At 48.2% G+C, this 24,079-nt stretch overlaps 1 protein-coding gene across 1 annotated transcript; it reads right to left on the minus strand.

Moving 5' to 3' along the window:
- Window positions 1-1,189: 1,189 nt before the first annotated feature.
- LOC132832840 (nuclear factor 7, brain-like) lies at window positions 1,190-14,399 on the minus strand. Its single transcript, XM_060851019.1, has 6 exons — window positions 13,639-14,399; window positions 13,457-13,552; window positions 13,134-13,367; window positions 12,224-12,246; window positions 12,002-12,126; window positions 1,190-1,954 (listed from the first exon to the last, which is right to left on the minus strand). The coding sequence occupies exons 1-6, from the start codon at window positions 14,047-14,049 to the stop codon at window positions 1,398-1,400; spliced, it is 1,446 nt and encodes a 481-aa protein (XP_060707002.1). The 5' UTR covers window positions 14,050-14,399; the 3' UTR covers window positions 1,190-1,397.
- Between the last annotated feature and the right edge of the window lie 9,680 nt (window positions 14,400-24,079).

Consider the following 24,079-nt stretch of genomic DNA (forward strand, 5'->3'; position numbering starts at 1 on the left):
TCGACCATGACCCCACCCCCCATCACAAAACTATCATCTCCCAGACAGTACAGAACCTCATCACCTCAGGAGATCTCCCACCCACAGCTTCCAACCTCATAGTCCGGGAACACCGCACTGCCCGGTTCTATCTCCTTCCCAAGATCCACAAGCCTGACCACCCTGGCCGACCATTGTCTCAGCATGCTCCTGTCCCACTGAACTCATCTCGACCTACCTTGACACTGTCCTATCCCCCTACTCCAGGAACTCCCCACATACATTCGAGACACCACCCAAGCCCTCCACCTCCTCCAAGACTTCCATTTCTCCGGCCCCAAACGCCTCATCTTCACCATGGATATCCAATCCCTCTACACCTCCATCCGCCACAACCAGGGCCTCCAAGCCCTCCATTCTTTCCTCTCCAGATGTCCCCAACAGTACCCTTCCACCGACACTCTCATTCGTTTGGCCGAACTGGTCCTCACCCTTAACAATTTCTCCTTTGAATCCTCCCACTTCCTCCAGACCAAAGGGGTAGCCATGGGCACATGTATGGGCCCCAGTTTTGCCTGTCTCTTTGTTGGCCACGTAGAACAGTTGATCTTCCGTAATTACACCGGCACCACTCCCCACCTCTTCCTCTGCTACACTGATGACTGCATTGGCGCCACCTCGTGCTCCCGCGAGGAGATTGAGCAAGTCATCAACTTCACCAACACATTCCACCCTGACCTTAAAAACTTTATTCCTGATGAAGGGCTTTTGCCTGAAACATTGATTTCGCTGCACTTTGGATGCTGCCTGAACTGCTGTGCTCTTCCAGCGCCACTAATCCCAAATCCTGGGGACGTTAGAAATCAGAAATACAATCAGAAAATGCAGCAAATCCTCAGCCGATCCGGCAGGAGCTGTGCACAGAGAACCCGAGTTAATGGGGCAGTTAAACACTGGGGATATTGCATATCCTGAGAAAGATTCTATAAATCCCCTCCCCAATGACACAAGCAGGTCAATAGAGGATGCTATGTAAATGCAGCTTTGTCACACCTTTCAGTGTTTGTATTTCTCCCTCAGGATTTCATGTTCCAGGTGCAGAGTGAGATATGGAAACACAGAGAAATCCCAGCTCCAGACTGGGAAACAGGTGAAGAGATGGAGGATGGGACTGAAGCAGGGACTAAATGAAGGAAGGAGAGACACAACATATTTAATTTACTTTTAATTTTCACCATCTGACATTTATATTTGTATCTGATTTATTGACAGTTTGGTTGTGATGTTACAAAGTATAGTCTCAGAATTCAACAACACATTCAGTAACATCCTGTTGTCAATGGGAGGTTTCTGACCCCAATCCCTGACCCAGACCCTAAACCTGGGGGTCATTGTGACGTCAGGGAGGCCCCGCCCCTTTAACAGCTGCTTCTCAGCAAAAATGAACGCTCAAAAAAGGAAGAAACAGGATAATTCCCAAGGGAAGTATAATCTGAGGCCCCGAAGAAAGGATAAAGTTTCCCAGTGAATTTATTCCCAGTGAAGGTGTGGAGATGGGACTTGGTGTCCGCGTTGTAAAATGAAACTGTCCCAGATTCATAACTGAGATAAACTCCCACCTTCCTGGGGATCAGAGCAACAGGGAGAGAGGATTGAGGAGAGGAGTTTATATAAAACTGATCCTCAACCTGCCCCATGGTCCAGAATCCATTCTCCGGGATCAGACTGACCCCTCTCTTCCTCTCCACAGACTCTGAGGCTACTCCCAGATTCCAGTCCCCCATCTTCCCCAACTCCACCTCCCAGTAATGTCTCCCTGATGTGAAATCCTCTGATCCCAGGACACAGGCCAAGTTTGTAAACCTCTTCTCGGTGTCAGGGAGACTCCTCTGGGTCTGGGTCACTCTGAAACTTTTCAGACCCTTAGAGACCACGAGCTGAGGATTCGCTGTTTCCGCATCCAGGGTCACAGAGACTGGGAGAGAAACACAGAGAATTAGAGACAGTCCCTGGGCATGGGTCAGTGGGGGATAGGGGAGGTGTGTGTGTAGGGGGGGAAGGGGATGTGTGTGTGGGGGGAGTCGGAGGTGTGTGTGGTTGGGGAGGGGGAGGTGTTTGTGTAGGAGTGGGAAAGGGATGTGTGTGTGTGGGAGTGGGATGTGTGTGGGCGTGGGAGGGGAGGTGTGTGTGAGGGGTAGGAGGGGGAGGTGTGTGTGGGGGGAGGGGGATGTTTGAGGGGGGAGGGGGACCCGTGTGTTGGGGAGGGAGGTGGATGTGTGTGGGGGTGAGGGGAGGAGGATGTGTTGGGGGGAGGGAAATGTGTGTGTGAGGGGGGGAGGAGGGCATGTGTATATAGGGGAAGGGGGACCAGTCTGCGGGGTGGGAGAGGGATGTGTGTGGTTGGGGGGGGGAGAGGGGGACGTGTGTGGTGAGGGAAGGGGGAAATGTGTGTTGGGGGAGAGGAATCGTCTGTTGAGGGAGAGGGGGACATATGTGTGGGGATGGGGAGAGGGGGGACCTGTATGTGGGGGGCAGAGAGACGTGTGTGAGTGGTGGGAGGGGGAGGTTTGTATGGGGGGAGGCTGACGTGTCTGTGGGGGGGGCCAGGGGGATGTGTGTGTGGGGGGAGGGGTACGTGTGTGGTGCGGAGGGTTTGTGTGTGGGGGCAGGGGGATGTGTGTTGGGGAAGGGGGATGTGTGTTGTGGGTGGGGTCGTGTGTGGGGAGAGGGAAGTTTGTGTGGGGGAGGGGGAAGTGTGTGTGAGGGGCAGGAGAACCTGTCTATGGGGTGGAGGGGAATATGTGTTGGGGAGGGGGAAGTGTGTTAGGGATGGGATGATGTGTGGGGGGAGGGGAATGTGTTTGGGAGGAGGGGCGTGTGTGTGTGTGTGTTTGGGGGTAGGGGGATGTGTGTGTCTGGGGGTTGTGATGTGGGAGTGTATGATGTAGGATGTGGCTGTGTCTGTGTGTGCATTGCAGGGCGTGTTTGTGTGTTAGAATGAGGGGTATGTGTAGAAGTGGGGAATGTGTGTGGGGGATAGGGATGTGTGTGCCGGGTGGTGAGTATGTTGGACAGGGGTGAACACACTGCAGGATTTGTGTGTAGGGTTGGTGGTGAGATGAGGATGCAAGAGTGAATCGTGCATGTGAGAGAGTTCGGAGGGGATTGTGTATTTGTGAGCTTTGGGTGTGAGGTTTAGTGTGAGGGGAATGTGTGGGGGAGGGATGTGTGCATTGAGCAGAAGGTTATGGATCAGCATCATATTGTGAAGTGCAGTTTGAGGTGGGTAATAAATGTGGGTCTTGAGAGTGATCCCAAATCCTGCAAATTTGCTAAACATGGAAAATGAATTATCCAAATTTATGTCTTTCATGGCGGCGGATTGTAAGGTGACCGTCTGCCGAAACTGCAAGCAGGAAGACCATCCGACCAAGGAATGTAAGGAGGCCAAGAACTGTAACCTGTGCGGAGAGGCGGGCCACATGTACAAGGCCTGCCCAAGACGAGGAGCCGCCACCTACGCACAGATGGCTGGAGGTGGCAACACGAGCCGTGGACCGACTAAGACCAGCACGGTACCACAAAACAGCACGGAAACGGTGTCTGGAGGCACCCAGAAGGAAGGGCAGGCTGTAGCAGAGCAGACGGCAGACAGCGGGGAGATGCAGCAGCCGATCCAAGCTCCTTCAAGACAGACAGAGGAAATGGAAGAGGAGGGATCAAAGGAAGCAGAGGATTGGATTACTGTCAAAAGCAGGAAGAGGAAACCTCCCAAGGGCCCCAAAGCCACCCAGAGAAGGAGGAAGCGACACCTACACAACGAGGATACAGGCAGCTCTTCCGATGGTGAGGACGGGAGCAAGGAGGGTCATCACCAGAGGAAGAGACAGCGTGAGGTGGGGGTAAAGGAGGGCAACACCCCCCAAGCAGGAAAAGACAATTCCTTTGAGGGGATGGGTAAAGGCCTCCCCCCACCCGGTGAGAACCAAGAGATACCCACCGGCCCACAGCTCCAGGTAACTGGGAGCAGCGGTCCTGTGACAGCCCCGCTGTCAGATGGAGAACTGGACGGTGCGGACCCTGGGCCCGACACAAAGACACCATAGCGGGGAAATGGCTCCAGCGTGGAGCCGGACAGCTACCTCAGCCCTGGGAGGGTCCAGCAATTTGCCGTCACCACGGGGATGCACACAGCTACCCCAGAGGGCAAGACCAGAAGCAAATGGACACTGTTAACCTCGTAAACTATTAAAATGGGGTTTAAAATTACCAGCATCAATGCACGCAGCATCAAATCTGATACGCGATGTGTTTCTACGATGGCTTTCCCGGCCAACGTTAAAGCCGACCTCCTGTTTCTGCAGGAGTGTGGGATACCGCACCTCAGCAGCTACAGGAGATGGTCGAGCTTGTGGGCCCATGGGCCATCAGTTTGGTCGGGAGGCAACGATAGCCGCGCCTTCGGCCTGGGTATCCTGTTGCGAGGAGGGAACTTCACCATCTCCGAGGTTAAGGAGGTGGTGGGTGGGCGCCTCCTCGTCTCCGACGTCATGTACAGGAATGCTCCCGTGAGACTGATTAATGCGTAAGCCCCAGTGGGGAAGAGGGAACGGTTGGCCGTCCTGCAGCGGCTTCCACTGTTGCTGGCTACATCCAGGCCGATCATTCTGGCCGGAGACTTCAACTGTATCATTGATGTAGATGGACGCTCCGGGGGGGTGGGGGGGGGGACAGTAAACTGGACGCTACGTCCAGAGCCCTGATGGACATGGTAAAAGATGCCAAGCTGCACGACGTCTTCAGCACCCCTGCAGACAGAGCGCAGCGTAGATACACCTGGTCACCGGCAGACGGGTCTATCCGCTCAAGGATAGATTACCTGTTTGTGTCCCGAACGCTCTCGGTCAGAGCCGGTGTTCTTCTCTGACCACTGCCTCCTGCTGGCCGACTGTCACCTACAGGATGAGCAGCAGGCGGGTAAGGGAATGTGGAAGCTGAACACTAAGCTGTTGACCCCGGGAAACATTGAGGAGCTCAAGAGGGACTACGCAGGTTGGAGAACCGTGAAGCCCCTCTTTGAGTCTCCAGCAGACTGGTGGGAAATAGTAAAAGGGAACATCAAGAGGTTCGTCATCCTGAAAGGTGTTCAGGAGGCGAGAGAGAGGCGGGGAAAACAGTCCCAGCTCCAGGAAAGTATGCAGAACCTGCTCCTGCTGCAGACGATGGGGGCCGATGTCACGGAGGACCTCAAGGAGGTGAAGGGCCAGCCAGCCTCGCTCTTTGCCTCAGAGGCCTCCAAGATAATCTTCCGGTCCAGGGTCCGCTCGGTGGAGCAGGACGAGACGTGCTCACGTTTCTTCTTCCAGAAGGTGCACAAAGAGAGCTCTGTGCTCAGCAGCCTGAAGGAAGAAGACGGCTCGACAACGTCATCTCAGGCTGACGTCATGAGGATCAGTAAATCCTTCTATGCCAGTCTATATGACGTGAAGCCGACCAACAGCGTGGCCTCCCAGTCGTTCCTGTCCTCTATCACAGAGGTCTTAGGCGACAGAACACGCGAGAGGCTGGACCAGCCGCTATCTCTGGACGAGCTGACCAAGGCCCTCGAGTCCTTCGAAAAGAATAAAACTCCCGGAAGCGACGGCTTACCGGTCAAGCTCTATTCCGCTCTGTGGGACTTGATTGGCCAGGACCTGCTGGAGGTGTATGTCAGTATGCTTCGGGCAGGTACCATGAGTGAATCCATGAGGATAGGCATCGTCACCCTCATCTACAAGCGGAAGGGGGAGAGGGAGGAACTCAAAAATTGGAGACCAATTCACTGTTGAATGCGGATTACAAAATTCTATCAAAGGTAATCGCCAACTGGGTCAGGTCTGCTCTGGGGTCGGTGATTCACCCTGACCAAACCTGTGCTGTGCCGGGCAGGAAGATTGCTGAGAGTCTCGCACTCCTCAAGGATATGATCGCCTACGTGCAGTACATAGGGTTGGACACCTGCCTGATCAGCCTGGACCAGGAGAAAGCCTTTGACAGGATATCACACAGGTATATGACAGATGTTCTCTCCAAAATGGGCTTTGGGGAGGGAATCTGCAATTGGATCAGACTGCTCTACACCAACATTGTCAGTGCAGTCTCAATCAATGGGTGGGAATCAGATAGCTTCCCAGTCAGATTTGGAGTCAGGCAGGGCTGCCCTCTCTCTCCTGCCTTGTTTGTATGCTGCATAGAGCCATTTGCCGAGTCCATCAGGAAGGATGCGAGCCTGAGATGGGTGACTATTTCTGGCAGCGGGGGCCTGCAGGTTAAGGCCTCCCTGTACATGAATGACGTCGCTGTTTTCTGCTCGGATCCTCTGTCCGTGCACAGACTCATGTGCATTTGTGACCAGTTCGAACGGGCCTCGGGGGCCAAGGTAAACCGAGGCAAGAGCGAGGCCATGCTCTTCAGGAACTGGGCCGACCAATCCTCGATCCCCTTCACCGTCAGGACCGACCACCTGAAGGTGCTGGGTATTTGGTTCGGGAGGGCTGGGGCATGCGCCAAGTCTTGGGAGGAGCGTATCAGCAAAGTGAAACAGAAACTTGGCAGATGGAAGCTACGAAGCTCTCCATCACGGGAAAAAACCTGGTCATCAGGTGTGAGGCACTGTCAGTGCTATTATACGTGGCACAAGTCTGGCCTATTCCCAGAACCTGTGCCGCTGCAGTCACCCAGGCCATCTTCCAGTTTATAGGGAGTTCAAAGATGGACGGGTCCAAAGGGAGTCGCTGGGCAATGGGGGAAAAAATACAGCCAATGCCACCCTCACCCTGATGGCCACCTTTGTGTGTGGCTGCATCAAGCTGTGCATGGATCCCTGGTATGCAAACACCAAGTGTCACTACGTACTGAGGTTCCACCTGTCCCCGGTGTTGCGAAGGATGGGCCTGGCCTCGCTGCCGCAGAACACTCCAAGTAGTTGGACCGTTCCATATCACTGTCCTTTGTGGAGAAGTTTATGAAGAAAAACACCTTTGACCACAAGTCCATCAGGAAGTGGTTAGCCCGTAGTGTCCTCGAGACCCTTTGGGAAAAGGAGAGGGTGGATCCTATCGAGCAGTTCCCTGAGCAGACTGTCAAAGCCATTTTGACAAAGCCATTGGAACGATCCCTCATGATTTTATAAATCTCAAAATGGTCACCCCTCATCGGAGAGTGGAGGAAGGGGGAGGGTCTCCTTTAGACCTAGCGGGAGCAGCCCCACGCCCTACCTTACACTCTCCCCCTCACCCTGAGCTGGAAGAGGTGGGGGAGAAGCAGCTCAGATGGAACAAAGGGCGGGACGTTCGATATAATGACCCCCTGAGCAACTACCTCCAGAGGGTCAACAGGTGAGAACGTCCCACCCTTCTCTAGAGCAAGGTAGACCGCCTGCCCAGTCAGTCTTCAGGGAGAACACCAACCCGTATTCCACATGATGTAACCTTGTTATCCAGTCTACTACTGGAACCTTGTCAGACACCTCACTGACGTCCACTTGGATAACATGCGCTGCTCTGCCTTCATCAATCATTTCAGTCAGTTCTTCAAAACATTCAATCCGAGCAATCTGGTGAGGGGGGTGGGACCCAGACAGAGAATGAGAAGAAGGATCCGTCTGAGGCTGAAAAAAGGAGCAAGTCAAACAGTCAAGGCAGGCAGGGGCAAAGCAAAGGTGGGTATGGTCATAATCGATACAGGACTGGCACCACTTCCAAACAATCTGTGAGGCCTGGAACCTGTCAATGCAGCCTCTGTCTGTCCCGGGACCTCGTGACTGAATTGTCCCAGCTGCTGGATCGGGCCCTGAGAGCTGAGGAAGTGGGGGCCCATCCTCTTCTGGTGTCTGAGAAGGGGACAGCTGTGTGGTACCTCGATGTGTTTGGCTTCTTCCAGGGAGCCACTGAGGATCTGTGTGGGATCTCTCAGTCACCCACCCACAAATGGATCAGTGCCATCTGTCCAAGATCTCAGCAGTTCCTCTCATTTCCCCACGTCAATGTCAGTCCTTTAGCCCGGGCAGTGGGATTCAGGAACATCGCTGTCTTCCCCCAGGTACAGGGCACCATCAGCTGTAGTCATGTCCCATTGAGAGGGCGATATGACAATGCAGTGGAGTTCATCAATAGGAAGTGCTTCCAATCCATTAATATGCAGATTGTCTGGAATCACCAGTCCCACTTCCTGAAGGTGTGTCCCCAGTATCCTGGGAGCTGCCATGGTTTCTACACCCCAGAGCACTCTCATGTCCCTGCTGTGTCTGAGGGCCCAGGTGCCCTACAAGCTGGTTCTTAGGGGACAAGGCCTACCCACTGTGGTCCTGTCTGATGACACCATTGCTCAACCCCCTGACTGAGTAAGAACAACCTATTGCTTTAGTTTTATCTCTGGGTTGTGTTTTAGCTCTGAGAAGACCTTGGAACAGGATGGCTGTGTCCAGCAGTGTTCCTGAGAAGTGGATAATGGACTTAGTGAGTCACATTATGTTGGAGTGAAATGTTAGTTTCAGTCTCAGACCCACAGTGTTGGGATGAAACCCGAGGAGAGGTTATTTAAGCCGAGTATTTTGAGGGTGTGTGGTAGCTCCAGGACAAAGCTATCACAGTTCCATCGATGAACTGAACGGCACTGAGTTTCCTGTGAGGGGAGGCAATAGTCCAGATTGTTAATCCAGATGCCCAGGCAATGTTCAGGGGACATACAAACATAGGAACTAGGAGCAGGAGTAGGCCATCTGGCCCTTCGAGCCTGCCCCACCATCCAATAAGATCATGGCTGATCTTTCTGTGGTCTCAGCTCCACTTACCTGCCCTGTCACCAAAACCTTTAATTCCTTTTCTGTTCAAAAATGTATCCATCTTACCTTTAAAAATATTTTCTGAGGAAGCCTCAGCTACTTCATTAGGCAGGGAATTCCAGAGATTCACAATCCTCTGGGTGAAGACGTTGCTTCTCAGTTCAGTCCTAAGTCTGCTCTCCCTAATGTTGAGGAGAGGTCCTCTTGTCCCAGCTTCACCTTCCAGTGGAAACATCCTCTCTACTTCTATCTTAACTATTTCCTTCATAATTTTATATGTTTCTATAAGATCTCTCCTCACATTTCTAAATTGCAATGAATATAATCCCCAGTCTACTCAGTCTCTCCCTATGAGCCAACTCCCTCAAATCCGCAAACAACCTGGTAAACCTCCTCTGCAACCTCACTCGTGTCAGTACATCCTTTCTCAAGTAAGGAGACCAAAACTACACACAGTACTCCAGAGGTGGCCTCACCTACACCCTAAACAGCTACGACTTAAGCTTCCTGCTTTTAAACACAATCCCTTTAGCAATGAAGAACAAAATTCCATTTGCCTTCTTAATTACCTTTCACATCTGCAGACCAACCTTCTGTGGTTCATGCACAAGGACACCCAGATCCCTCTGCACAGCAACGTGCTGCAATTTTTCATTGTGATTCCTACCAAAATGAATGACTTCACATTTATTAACATTGTACTCCATCTGCCAGACCCTTGCCTGCTCACTTTAACTGTGTCCCTGTGCAAAGTTTCACAGTCCTCTGCACACTTTGTTCTACTGCTCATCTTGGGGCTATCCACAAACTTTGACACACGACACATGATCCCTAACTCCAAATCATCTATGTAAATTGTGAATAACTGCAGTCTCAACACAGACCCCTGAGGCACACCGCTAGTCACTGATCACCAGCCAAATAAGCATTCATTTATCCCCACTCTTTGCTTCCTGTTGGTTAACCAATCCTCCATACATACCAGTACATTGCCAGTGCCTTGCATCTTTATCTTATGCAGCAGCCTTTTGTGCTGCACCTTGTCAAATGCCTTTTGCAAATCTAGATACACAGCATCTACTGGGTTACCATTGCCTGTCACGCTCGTAAAGTCTTCATAGAATTCCAGTAGATTGGTTAAGCGTGGCCTGCCCTTCATGAATCCATATTGCCTCTGCCCAAGGGGACAATTTTCATCTAAATGCCTTACCAGCTCTTCCACAATAACAGACTCAAGCATTTTCCCCACTACAGAAGTTAAGCTAACCAGTCTAGAATTCCCCATCTTTTATCTACCTCCCTTTTGAAACAGTGACATCACATTTGCTGTTTTCCAATCTGCTGGACCTGCCCCAGTGAAATTTGGAAAATTACCACAAGTGCATTTGCTATTTCTCCCATCATCTCTTTTAGTGTTCTGGGAGACATTCCATCAGGGCCAGGAGACTTGTCTACCATTAGCTCCATGAGCTTGCCCTACACTACCTCTTCTGTGATAATGATTGTTTCCAGGTTCTCACCTACCTTCGTCTCTTTGTCAATTACTGGCATGTTACTCGTGTCCCCCACTGTGAATCTCTCCTTTTCACACAAATCCAATCCAATCAAAATCAGGAGCAATTTCAAAAGTTGCTAACAATGTTAATCCCATGTCAAAAAATAATCCATTGATTATGAAGTGTTCAGGAATTCCCAGGAAATAACATGGAGCTATGTAACAGCAAGGTCTTTCTCAGTCTCTTATCAACACATTTTATTTCCCTGTTTCACTCCCCTCTTTCCACTCTCACACTGAAGCTACAGCCTTTGCTGCTGATTATGAACACACAATATTTTTGTTCTGGTCAGCATTGTTTCCATATCAGCCTAGCCCAGGTACAGCAACCATTTTTGCTGAAGAGATTTTCAAGAAAGAAAATGCCTAAAATAGAAAATAATCTGAATGACCAGGTGAGAATTCAGCATTTCTCAGCCAATTGCCCTGTAATTTGTCACATGAGTCTGCTTGAATGTATTATAATAACAGTAAATAAAGCACACATACTGAATGTGAGTCACAGCACAGGAGAGACCCTTCAGCCCATTGGTCTTGCTCTTGTCTAGCTACAGGAATCACACACGCTAGTTCTTGGCCCAGAGTTTTGAATGCTATGACATTTCACATGCTCATTCATATTCACTATAAAGTTGTATGATTCCCCCTCTCGTGCCCTCCAAGGCAGTGAGTTCCAGATTCCCATCACCCTCTGGGGGATAAAGAGTTTCCTGAAAATACTCCTGAACCCTCTTAACCTTCATCTTAAAACTAAATCCCCTCATTAAAGACTCTGCTATTAAAGAGAACATCTGCTTCCTCTCTCTCCTCAGTCTTCCCTGCTCTCAAGAAAACAACTCAAGCCTATCCAACCTCTCTTCATAACCAAAATGTTCCAACCCAGACAACATCCTGGGGAATCTCCTCTGCATCCCCTCCAATGCAATCACGTGCTTTCTATTGTGAGGAGACCAGAACTGCACATGGTACTCAAGCTGTGGCCAAACCAAAGCCATGTACAGCTTCAACATAACCTCCCTGCTCTTATCATCTGTGCCTCAACTGATAAAGGGGGGCACCTTGTTAACTGCCCTATTAAGATGTTCAGCCATTTTCACTGATCTATGGATAAGCACCGTTAGATCCCTCTGAGCTTGATAGTGTCCTGTCATGCATTCACTACCCCCTTTATCTTGTTACTTCTTCCAAAGTGCATCACCTCACACTTTTCAGGATTAAGTTCCACCTGCTATTGATCTGCCCATTTGACCAATGCATCATGAACAAACAGCCCCATCTCTGACATGATGCTGGGGGGAACATTCCTGCTGAAGTAGGTTGTTGGGCCGAGGACACAGACGTGAGGAGCTGCTGTTGTGAAGGCCAGCGGTGGAGATGATCCACCTCCAAATAATCACAACTATCTTCCAATGTGTTCAGTACAATTCCCACCAGTGGAGAATTCCGCCTGATTCCCATTGACTCCTGTTTCACTGGGGCTTCTTGGTGTCACACTTGGTCACATGCTGCCTTGATGTCAATGACATTCAAGGCCATATTAATCCAGGTTTCTTGATAATTGAGTGCTTAAATATACTCTCTTTGATATTTGTACACATAACCATTTAAATTGTAAATTATAATCAGCACAAAGGAACTTATCTGACCTTTATTCGGTTTAATGGCCTCCACTATTTCTGTCCACACTGGAAACGGTAAAAGGATGTTGGATTTTTCAGTCGACAGGACACCACCTGTTGGTGACAGGACATGACCAAGCTCATCGCTAATCCTGTAATTATTAAATAGTTTATCATAAATTCACCAGAAAGACTTTCCTGAATAATTTCATCAATTTTCAATCAATTGCAGGAAACTGCATGTCCTACCTCCTCTTCTGAGATACTTCCTCCTGAAATAAACCAAAACAACAATCTGAGTTGACAGAGACTGACTGTCTATATCCAGAAAGCAGCAATTACACTCACAATGTTACATCTTAGTAAGAGCTGTCATTTGTTTAAAAAACACTAATACATGCGGTATGAGTGTCACTGGCTTAACTAACATTCCTTACCCATCTCCAAGAGTGATCTAAATTGCTGGATCTGGAGGCATATGGAGACCAGACCAGGGAAGGACAGTAGATTGTCTTCCCTGATGGATGTTGGTGAATCAAATGGTTTCACAACAATCGACAATGTTTAGATGGTCACCATTAGGTGATCCTTTCAATAAAATGTCAGGTATTTTTTGTTGAAGTTAACATTCACCATCTGTGAAAACTAGTTCAGCAGCATTACCACTACACCCACCATCTCCCCTGTTCTCGTTGTTGCAAACACAGAATAGAAAGAGGATTTTACACTAAGGATACTGAAGAACAGGACAAAATATTTTAAAAAGCAATATGTGCAAAAGTTAATTGGTGATATTAAACTACTCGATAAAAGAGAAGATCTGATTCTGATGTTGAAAAGATGACAGAGTGGATTTGCTGGATTCAATGAAGATGCTTCCACTTGTAGGGAATCTGAAAATATGGATCTATGAAAGTAATCATGGAACAAATAAATCCAAAGGAAAGTTCAGAACCAAGTTTTTTATCCAGGAAGTGATGAGAATGTGGAATCCACACTCACACAGTGTGATTGAGACAAATGTATTGAACAGGAAAGTGGAGAAACCCATGAGGGAGAAAGGAGCAGAGGGAGATAGTGACGGGGAATGAAGGAGGATGGGTGTCTGCATCATGTTGGGACTGTTCACAGTCACTTTCATTGAAACATAATCCCTCACCTTCAGAAATATCACTCCGTCTGTTTGTTCCAATTGTTTCTCCAACTTTGAGAGCTTGTCCTGAAGAGAATTTAAATTCTCTTGAATTTCATGAAGATGTTCCTCCATTGGTTTGAGAATGTTTTCCTCTTGTTCCCTGAGATCTCGGAGTAAACTCTGCTCTTTCTCAGTCAGCATCTGGTGCATTTGAGCAAATTCGGATGTGATGTGGGTCTGAAGATTTCTGGATTCCTCCTGTGAAATCAACATCAACACAATATTTTTCCATGAAAAAACACAAATGATCGAATCTAATGTTGAAGGTGAACTCAGGGAGATTTTACCTGAATTTGGGAAATCTCCTGTTTCTGCTGCTGCTCCATTTCTAGAGCCGCTGATTTCTTCCCTGCGAGAAAATCCAAGGAAGATTTCACCCGATCCTGGGATTGCGAGAGAAAAGCAATGAAAGTGTTAGACCATGAAAATGTGATGAAATAATTAGAGGATGGAATCGGTTTCCTTTTACCTTGTAGATTCCGACAGCTTCTTTAATCGGGATGAAGTTGTGAGATTTATGTTCCCGGGAATCTCTACAAATCACACAGATTAAATTTTCGTCAGTTTCACAAAACAGCTTCAGTTCTTCCAGATGTTCCTCACAGTGATGTTTACTTTCCTTCTCTTGTGGATTCACATTTAATTTTCGAGCTTTCTCGGCCAGATTCGCTAAGGCCCGGTTGTCTCTGAGGGATCTGTCCGGAAACTCCTGTCTACATTCCGGGCAGGGGTTTATTTCCCGCTTTTCCCAACTCTGGGAGATACAGCAGCGGCAGAAGTTGTGTCCACATTCCAGCATAACCGGATCGGCGAAGAAATCCAGACAAATGGGACAGATTACCTCCTCGGTCAAACTCTGGACCTGCTGTCTGGAATCCATGTTCACCCTCAGCACTTCCTGATTCAAACCCCTTTCAGTTTCGATGTCCCTGCGCTGCTGAACACATTCAGCTCAGGCAGCACCGAGATGGTGATAGTTTATACAGGGCTTCCTTTCTGTATCCACCGACACCGTCCATCGCAGAGTCTCGGACTAATTCGCCGTCGGTTGGATGTGACTGGAACAGCTCCCTCGGGTAAACTCTCCCCAAGATGGAATTAAACGGCACTTGAAAGCGACGCGATTTCTGTTGAGAAAACTTTGCGATGTCTCACCTTTGACCGTTTACAGAAAGGAAGAGGATGGCAGCTTCCGGAACAAGTTTACAACTTCAGGGAGAAATTACAATTGCAGCATTTCGGAAACAGTCACCGGGTGAGGAATATTTTAATCTGAAATCATTTCTTCATCCCCCCCACGTATGGGGAAAACAGGACCCCTCGCTAACATCGGGAATGTTTTGGTCCGAGATGAGCCGGAATGTGGGTTATTGGAATGGAAGAAATTCTGGAGGGAAGTTGTGAAAGAAAATGCATTTACAGAAAATGTGAAAGAAAGTGTCCAGCGAGAGGCCACTCAGCCGGTCACTGACGGAGAAACTGGAAAAGTGAGCGCCAGTGTCATCCCACCTTCCCCCTTTTGGGATGTGGCCCTGTAAGGTGTGGGACATTTCCCAGTATGTTTAAACCTTGAGGGGTTCTGCCCCCATTCCGTTTTCAGGCAATGAGTAGCAGACCCCAAACCCCCAACACTGAGTGAAAAATATTCTCCCTACATTCTCTTCCCCCCGATCTCTGTTGGGACATAACTCCCTGAAAGACAATTACATTTTATTTTTGGTGGTGGTTTCTCAGCCTTTACACACACTGCCCTCTGCATGGGGGGGATTGCCCCTCATGACCCTTTTGAATCCTCCCCCTCTCACCCTGCACCTATGCCCTTTAGTTTTGAACTCCCCTACCCTAGCTATTCGCCCTCTCCGTGCTCCTCTGTAGAGTTGCCCCTCAGCCTCTGCCGCTCCAGGGAGGGAAGGCCCAGCCTGTCCCTGTGGCTCAGCAACATCCCTGTGAAACTTTTCTGAATCATTTCAAGTTTAGCAGCATCTTTCCTGTAGCAGGGAGACCAGAGTTGAGAGCAATATTCTCAAAGTGGCCTCACCAATGTCCTGTGGGGGATCTGGGTTCAAATCTCATGAGAATGTTAATTCAGTTTATAAATCAGGAGAGTGAAGCTTGTCTTAGTCATGGTGACCCATCCGGTTTCACCAATGTCCTTTTGGGGACCAATCTGCCACCCTTGCCTTCCATGTGACTCCAGACACACAGCAATATGGTTGGCTCTTCATTGCCATCTGAAATGGCTGAGCAAGTCACTTACTTCAAGGGCAATTAGGAATGGGATGGGCAATAAATGCTCGTCAACTTCTTGTAAAGAACTTTTAAAATCGAATGTGCTGATGAGATTAAAAACTAATAATGGGAGACAGTGGGAAGGCTGACCATAGTCAGATTTCGTATCCATCAGTTCCAAGCTGATGTGTTGAAGGATGCTGAGGGAAGTAATGATGGAAATTGCAGAGGCACTGGCTGTAATCTTCCTCTCCTTTCAAACAGTGGTGACAGACAACTGGAGAATTGTAAACGTTGGTTCAAAAGAGGGTTTCAGGATGAACACAGCAATTGCACGCCAGTCGGTGTAACCTCAGTGGTGTGGAAACTTCTAAAGCCAAAGGGGGCAAGGAACTTCAGCTGCATGGTGAGGTTGGAGACGTTGGGACTATTTCTATTGGAGAAGAGGAGGAAAAGAGGAGATTTGATGGAGTTTTGAAAATCATGATTTTGGCAGGAGTTAATAAGGGAACATTGAAAACAGAAGACAGTTTGAAATAAACAGTAAAAGAAATGATACAAGAAACCTTTTACATTGTGGTTTTGGTTCACAGCGGGTTCAGTGAAACAGGTTATCTGAGGGTACAATGGCATCTCGATCACTGGGGCAGTGGGTCGAGGAATGGCAGATGGAGTCTAATTCTGATAAATGTCAGGTGTAGCATTTTGGTAAAACAAATCAGGGCCGGACTGACACAGTTAATTGTAGGACCATAGGAAGTGTTGTCAAACAGAGAGGTCTGAGGAAAAGGTACACTTTTGCTTGAAAGTGGTGTCACAGGTAGACAGGATGGTGAAGGCAGTGTTTGGTATGTTTGCCTTCATCATCAGTGCATTGAGGACAGGAGTTGGGACGTCATGTCACAGGTGTACAAGACATTGGTATGGCCACATTTGGAGGACTACGTCCAATTCTGGTCACCCTGCCATAGGAAGGTTGGTATTAACCTGGAAAAGGTGCAAAAACAATTAAAATGAGACCGGAAGGTTTGAGATGTAAGGAGAGGCTGGATCGACACGGAGTATAGGAGGCTGAGGGGTGACTTTATAGAAGTTTATAAAATCATGAGGGTTACAGATAGAGCGAACAGACCAGGTCTTTCCCCACAGCATGGAAATCCAAATCTAGAGGGTGTCAGTTTACGGGGAGGAGAAAGATTTAAAAGCGACTTGCGGGGTCAACTTTTTCTCCCAGAAGTTGGTTTGCTAATGGAACAAACTGACAGATGAAGTGGTGGAGGCGGATACAATTACAACATTTAAAACTCATTTGGACAGTTACTTGGGTAAGAGAGGTTTACAGTGATATGGGCCAAATGCAGACAAATAGGGCTAGTACAGTTTAGGTAACCTGGTCAGCATGAACGGGTTGGGCTGAAGGGTCTGCTTCCACGCTGTATGACTCTGTGACTCTGCACTCCCTCAGGGAGGTCAGTGCAATCCTCAAGGAATTCTTGTTATTGGCTGCTCTCAGCCCCACCCACTCTGAGAGGCGGAGATAGCCCCCAGAGCAGAATGAGGAATAAACAGTGTTAGAGCAGCGACAGGGAATCCCTGTGACAATGACTTCTTCCATTTCTGAAAGAAATAACCTAAAAGTTGAAGATCTAAAAGTTGAAGTTCTAAATTAGAGAAAGGTTAATTTTGATAGTATTAGGCAAGAACTTTCAAAAGCTGATTGGGGGCAGATGTTCACAGGTAAAGGGATGGTTGGAAAGTGGGAAGCCTTCAGAAATTAGATAATGTGAGTTCAGTGACAGTATATTCCTGTTAGGTTGAAAGGAAAGGGTGGTAGGTATAGGGAATGCTGGATAACTTGAAGAAATTGAGGGTTTGGTTAAGGAAAAGGAGGAAGCATATGTCAGGTATAGACAGGATAGATCAAGTGAACCCTTAGAAGAGTATAAAGGCGGTAGGAGTATCCTTCAGAGGGAAATCAGGAGGGAAAAAAAGCAACATGAGATAGCTTTAGCAAATAGAATTAAGGAGAATCCAAAGAGTTTTTACAAATGCATTATGGACAAAAGGGTAACTCGGGACTGATTAGAGCCCCTCAAAGATCAGCAAGGCGGCCTTTGTGTGGAACCGCAGGAAATGGGGGAGATACTAAATGAGCATTTTGCATCAGTATTTACTGTGGAAAAAAGCATGGGAGATATAGAATGAAGGGAGATAGATGGTGACATCTTGAAAAATGTCCATATTACAGAGGAGGATGTCTTGATTTGGAGATGCCAGTGTTGGACTGGGGTGTACAAAGTTAAAAAGCACACAACACCAGGTTATAGTCCAACAGGTTTAATTGGAAGCACACTAGCTTTCGGAGCTACGCTCCTTCATCAGGTGATAGTGGAGGGCTCGATTGTAACACAGAATTTATAGCAAAAAGTTACAGTGTGATGTAACTGAAGTTATACATTGAAAAATTGATTGTCTTGTTAAGCCTTTCATCTGTTAGAATACAGTGATAGTTTCACTTCTTTCATGTCTAAATCACAAAACCTTTTTTTTTAAAGTTGCATTCTCGGGTTAGCTGTTAACAGTGGTGATAGCTAGACAATATGTTGAAGGTGTTAGCCCCCTGTGTTCTCTGTCTATGACCTGATGTTTAGATTGATTGAGGAGGAATTTCTTCAGATAGAGAGTGGTTAATCTGTGGATCACATTGCACAACAGGGTCCACAGCAGTGGAGGCCAAGTCACTGAGTGTGTTTTAGACAGAGATAGGTAGGTTCATAATGAGTCAAAGGTTAGTGGGTGAAGGCAGTCGAATGTGGCTGATAAACATGACAGTCATGATCGATGTCCTGAGTGGTCTAATTCTGCTCCTATTTACAATCTTATTGTCTCTAACATACTTTAATTGTTCAGTTTGCTTTTTCCACTGAGCCTGATCACTTTGAGAAGTGGACTTTCTGTTCCATTCCTGAACCTGTTTACATTTTGTTCATCATCTCACCCAGAAATCATCATTATCTGTCATCTCAAATTCCCCAACTTGTTAGCACTGCTGCCTCACAGCGCCAGGGACTTGGGTTCAATTCCCACCTCAGGCGACTGACTGTGTGGAGTTTGCACATTCTCCCCGTGTCTGCGTGGGTTTCCTCCGGGTGCTCCGGTTTCCTCCCACAGTCCAAAGATGTGCGGGTCAGGTGAATTGGCCATGCTAAATTGCCCGTAGTGTTAAGTAAGGGGTATATGTAGGGGTATGGGTGGGTTGCGCTTCGGCGGGTCGGTGTGGACTTGTTGGGCCGAAGGGCCTGTTTCCACACTGTAAGTAATCTAAAAACATGCTCCACAAGAACAGTCACAGGACTGAGCATGACTGACATTACTTGGAGCTGATTCTTTAAAACAAAACCAGGTCTGCCATGTCTTTACATTGAAGGATGCAGGAAGCAGCAAGGAGGAAGTTACTTGTGGAAAACTCTCAGTGCGGGAATGGTCCTCCCGCACAATCGCAGTTTCACATCTGTTTTTAAATCAACAAAGAAATCATTGCAAGAAAATCCGAGTTTATTGTTACACTTAGATATGTTGCAGGTTCATTTTGGGGTAAAATGTGCATTTAACATTAAAACACTAAAAAATTCCAGTTAACAAAAATATCTACCTCAAAATGTAGAAAGTAAAACTTTTGCAGAGCACAGACATTTCATTTGAATCTCCTGCCTCCTCTTAAGCAGCAATGAACATGTTGTTAACAAATACATTCACATCCTCATAACAAATCCCGGTGATTTCATCACACACAAGGTTTGATGCTGGGTCTACTGCTTTTCATCATTTATATACATTTTTTAAGTGTGAACATAGGAGGTACAGTTCATATGTACAGATGTCACCAAAATTGAAGGTGCAGTTGACAGTGAAAAAGGTTACCTCAGAGTGTGATGGGCTCTTCATCAGATGGGCCAATGGGCCAAGGAATGGCAGATGGAGTTTAATTTAGATACATGCAAGACGCTGCATTTTGGAAAAGCAAATTAGGGCAGATCTTATACACTTAATGGTAAGGTCCTGGGGAGTGTTACTGAACAAAGAGACATTGAAGTACAGGTTCATGGTTCCTTGGAAGTGGAGTCGCAGATAGATAGGATAGTTTTCCATTATTGGCCAGTACATTGAGTATAGGAATTGGGAGCTCATGTTGTGGCAGTAGAGGACATTGGTTAGGCCACTTTTGGAATATTGTGTGCAATTCTCGTCTCCCATCCTATGCAACCTGAAAGGGTTCAGAAATGATTTACAAGCAGGTTGGAGGGTTTGAGCTATAGGCTGGGGCTATTTTCCCTGGAGCATTGAAGACTGAGAGAGACCTTATAGAGGTTAATAAAATCATGAGGGGCATGGATAGGGTAAATGAACAAGGTCTTTTTCTTGGGGTGCAGAGTCCAGAACTAGAGGGCATTGGTTGAGAGTAAGAGGGGAGAGATTTAAAAGGGACCGAAGGGGCAACTGTTTCAAGCAGAGGGTGTTGCATGTTCAAAATGAGCTGCCAGAGGAAATGTTGGAGGCTGGTGCAATGACAATATTTAAAGGCATTTGGGTGGGTATATCAATAGGAGAAAGTGAGGTCTGCAGATGCTGGAGATCAGAGCTGAAAATGTATTGCTGGAAAAGTGCAGCAGGTCAGGCAGCATCAAAGGAGCAGGAAATTCGACGTTTCGGGCATGAGCCCTTCATCAGGAATCACTAATAGGAACAGAAATGGGTATATTAACAGGAAGGGTTTTGAGGGACGTGGGCCAAGTGCTGGCCAATGAAACTGGACTAATTTAGGATATCTGTTTGGCATGGATGAGGTGGACTGAAGAGTCTCTTTCTGTGCTAAAAACCTCGATAACTCTGTTTCGTGACATCCTGTTGTCAATGGAGGTTTCTGACCCTAATCCCTGACCAAAACCCTAACACCAGGAAATCCCCGGCAATTACAGACCAGTCAGTCTCACGTCTGTTGTCTGCAAGGTGTTAGAAAGGATTCTGAGGGATAGGATTTATGACCATCTCGAAGAGTATGGCTTGATTAAATGCAGTCAGCGTGGTTTTGTAAGGGGCAGGTCATGCCTCACAAACCTTATTGAGTTCTTTGAGGATGTTACTAGACAAGTTGATGAGGGTCGAGCGGTAGATGTTGTGTATGTGAACTTCAGCAAGGCATTTGATAAGGTTCTCCATGGTAGGCTCGTTCAGAAGGTCAGGAGGAATGGGATACAGTAAAATTTAGCTGCCTGGATACAGAATTGGCTGGTTGATAGGAGACAGCAAGTGGTAGTGGAAGGAAAGTATTCTGCCTGGAAGTCAGTGGTGAGTGGTGTTCCACAGGGATCTGTTCTTGGGCCTCTACTCTTTGTAATTCTTATTAATGACTTGGATGAGGAGATTGAAGGATGGGTTAGCAAGTTTGCAGATGACACAAAGGTTGGAGGTGTCATTGACAGTATAGAGGGCTGTTGTAGGCTGCAGCGTGACAGGAATTGTGTATGAGAGAATGTGTGCATCTGCGGGGATGGGGGAGATGTTCATGCATGTGTATGTTGGTAGGGAGGGATATGTGTGTGAGGGAGAATGTGGTGCTGGAAAAGCACAGCAGATCAGGCAGCATCCTAAGAGCAGGAGCATAAGCCCTTCATCATGAATTATAAGCCCTTCATCCATTCCTAATGACAGGCTTATGCCCGAAACATCGATTCTCCTGCTCCTCGGATGCTGCCTGACCTGCTGTGCTTTTCCAAAGCCACACTCTTGACTCTGATCTCCAGCATCAGCAATCCTCACTTTCTCATGTGTGTGTAGGAAAGCCTGTGTGTGGGGGAGAGGGGTGTGTGAGGGTTCAGGGAATGTGTGTGTGGATTTGGGGAGGGGTGTTTGTGTTGGTGGGGAGAACTTGTATGTGTGGGGTTTGTGTATGGGTTGTGGGTGGGGAGGATATGTGTGAGAGTGTAAGTGTGTGGGGGCAGGGGAATGTGTCTGTAGGAGATGGAGGGCGTATGTATGAGGTGGAGGGAGCTGTATGTGTGGGAGAGGGAAATGTTTGTGTGGGATGGAGGGGGATGTGTGGGCAAGGTGGAGGTGGATGTGTATTTGGGAGAGGGGATTGTGTTTATGGGTGAGGAGGTTGCGTATTTGGGTGAGGGAGTGGTTATGTGTGGAGGGGTGAGGTGTGTATGGGAGGGGGCTCTGTGTCTTGGTTGGAGGGAGTCGTGTGTCTTTGTGGGGCTGAGAAGGATCTGTGTGTGGGGGAGGGGATGTGTGTCTTGGGTGGAGGGGATCATGTGTCTTCGTGAGGCTGAGAAGGATCTGTGTGTGGGGGAGGGGATGTGCGCTTTGTGGGGACGGGATGTGTGTTTGTGGAAGGGTGCATGGGTGGAGGGGTGTGTGTGTTTGGGAGGGGGGTGTGAGTGTGGGAGGAAGGGGAAGTGTGTGTGTGTGTGTGTGTGTGTGTGTGTGTGTGTGTGTGTGTGTGTGTGTGTGTGTGTGTGTGTGTGTGTGTGTGTGCTGGTGTGTGGAGCGGAGGAATGTGTTGTGAGAGGGGATGTGGGTGTGTGGAGGGGGAATAATGTGTGTGTGTATATATATATATATATATATATACTTGGGGTGGGATGTGGTTGTATAGGAGGGAAATGTTTACCTGTGTGGGGAAGGGGGATGTGTGTGGGGGCGGAATGTGTGTGTGGGGAGGGGAATGTGTATGTGTGTGTGAGAGAGAGAGAGAGGAGGGGTTGTGCGGGGGAGGGGGATGTATGTGTCGAATTGGGGAGGGTTGTGTGTGTGGAGAAGGGGAAGGTGTGTGAGGGAGAGTGGGACGTGTGTATGGAGGGGTGTGTATATTGGATAAGGGGGTGTGGGGGAGGGGGATGTGTGTGTGGGAAGTGTCTCTGTGGGGGAGGGGGATGTGTGTGCGCGCAATGGGGGAATGTGTGTGTGTGTGTGTGTGGGGGGGTGTTGGGGAGGGGCGTGGTTGTTGTGGGATGGGGAGGGGCGTGGTTGTTGTGAGATGGGGAGGGGTGTGTGTGGGCAGGAGGGTGTGTGCGCAGTGGAGGGTGTCTCTGTTTGGGATGGGGGTAGGGATGTGGGGGGTTGTGGAACGTGTATGTGTGTGAGGGAAGAACGTGTATCTTTTGGGGGGAGGGATGTGTGTGTGGGGGCAGGATGATGCGTGGGATACAATGGGTTGTTTGTGGGGTGGAGGGGATGTGAGAGTGTGGGGGAGTGGGACGTGTGTGTCGGGGTAGGGGAAGTGTACGTGGGGAGATGTGTTTGAGGGTAGGAGGATGTATATGCAGTCGAGGGGGATGTGTCAGTGGGGGAGGGTGTGTGGGGGCAGAGGGGAATGTGTGTTGGGAGGAGCGGTGTGTGTGTCTGGGGGAGGGTGTGTTTATGTGGGAGGTATGTTTGTAGCATGGTCAGAGATGTGTATTTGGGAGAGGGGAATGTCTGTGTGGGGGATGGGAATGTATGAGTGTGGTGGAGATGTATGAATGAATGCGGGGATGTCGCTCTGCTGCATTGTGTTTGGAGGACAGACTATGTTTGGGGGGAGGCTGCTGGTGTATGTGTTTGGGGGTGGAGATGTTGGGCGGGGGGAACACACTGCAGGGTGTGTGTGGAACACAGGTATGAGGTGAGGATGTGGGAGTGAGTAAATGCTGGGGATTGTGGGTGTGTGTCTCGGGGGCAGCAATTGTGTTTATGTGAGCTTTAGGTGTGAGGTTGAGTGTGTGTGGTGGGGCGCGGTGGTGGTGGGGTGTGGGAGGGATGTATGCATTGAGCACATGAATGTGGGACAGCATCATATTGTGAAGTGCAGTTTGAGGCAAGTAATAAATGTGGATCTTGAGGGTGATCCCAAAAATTTTTAAAGCATCAATTATTCAAATTCAAGTCCTTCATGTCTCAAAACATTTCTAAATCCACTGCTTTTGTGTTATTCCAGCCTGGTGCAGTATTTCTCTCTGGAATATCATGGGGGAGTGAAATGTGTTTTCACAAAATTGGAATTGGAAATGCTGAATTTGATTTCAAATTACCAATTAAATTTCCTGAAATCCAATGTCATGGAAAGGAATTCAGCTGGCCCTGGTTAGACTGAAGTAGAGGCCATTGAGAAAGAACTTTATTGAAACAGTGGGGACAGGTCAGAGAATGTTCACTCGGTTGGTTCCTGGGATGAAGCAGTTCCCTTGTGATGAAAGGTTTCAGGCTGGGGCTGTACTCATTGGAGTTTAGAGGAACGGGAGGTTCTCATTGAAATGTATAAGATGGTGAAGGTGTTGACAGAGTAGACGTTGAGAGGCTGTTTCCCATCGTGGGGGAATCTGGACCCAGGGATAGAGTTTCAAACTAAGGGCCCTGCCAATTAACATGGAGATGGGGAGGGATTTTGTGTCTCGGGATCATTAATCTTTGGAATTCTCTCCCCCCTCGAGAGCAGTGGAGCCCAGTTCATTGAATATATTGGAAGCTGAGTTAAACTGGTTTTTGATCAATGAGGGAGTTGAAGGTTGTGGGAGTCAGGCAGGAAAATGGAGTTAAGGTCACAATCAGATCAGACGCCATCTTTATGAATGACAGGGCAAGCTCTCGGGGTCACTCCTACTCCTGTTTCTGATGTACAATGTTCACATGGGATTTTCACA

The sequence above is a fragment of the Hemiscyllium ocellatum genome, chromosome 35, assembly GCF_020745735.1.
Source record: "Hemiscyllium ocellatum isolate sHemOce1 chromosome 35, sHemOce1.pat.X.cur, whole genome shotgun sequence".
NCBI classification, from domain to species: domain Eukaryota; kingdom Metazoa; phylum Chordata; class Chondrichthyes; order Orectolobiformes; family Hemiscylliidae; genus Hemiscyllium; species Hemiscyllium ocellatum.

Bases quoted from the DNA above. Each gene is read 5' to 3' on its own strand.
- LOC132832840 (XM_060851019.1), bottom strand. From the start codon at position 14,049: ATGGATTCCAGACAGCAGGTCCAGAGTTTGACCGAGGAGGTAATCTGT. The intron at 13,553-13,638 runs GTAAAAGGAAAC...TCGCAATCCCAG, and splicing joins AAGCTGTCGGAATCTACAAG to GATCGGGTGAAATCTTCCTT. The intron at 13,368-13,456 runs GTAAAATCTCCC...TTGATTTCACAG, and splicing joins AGGAGATTTCCCAAATTCAG to GAGGAATCCAGAAATCTTCA.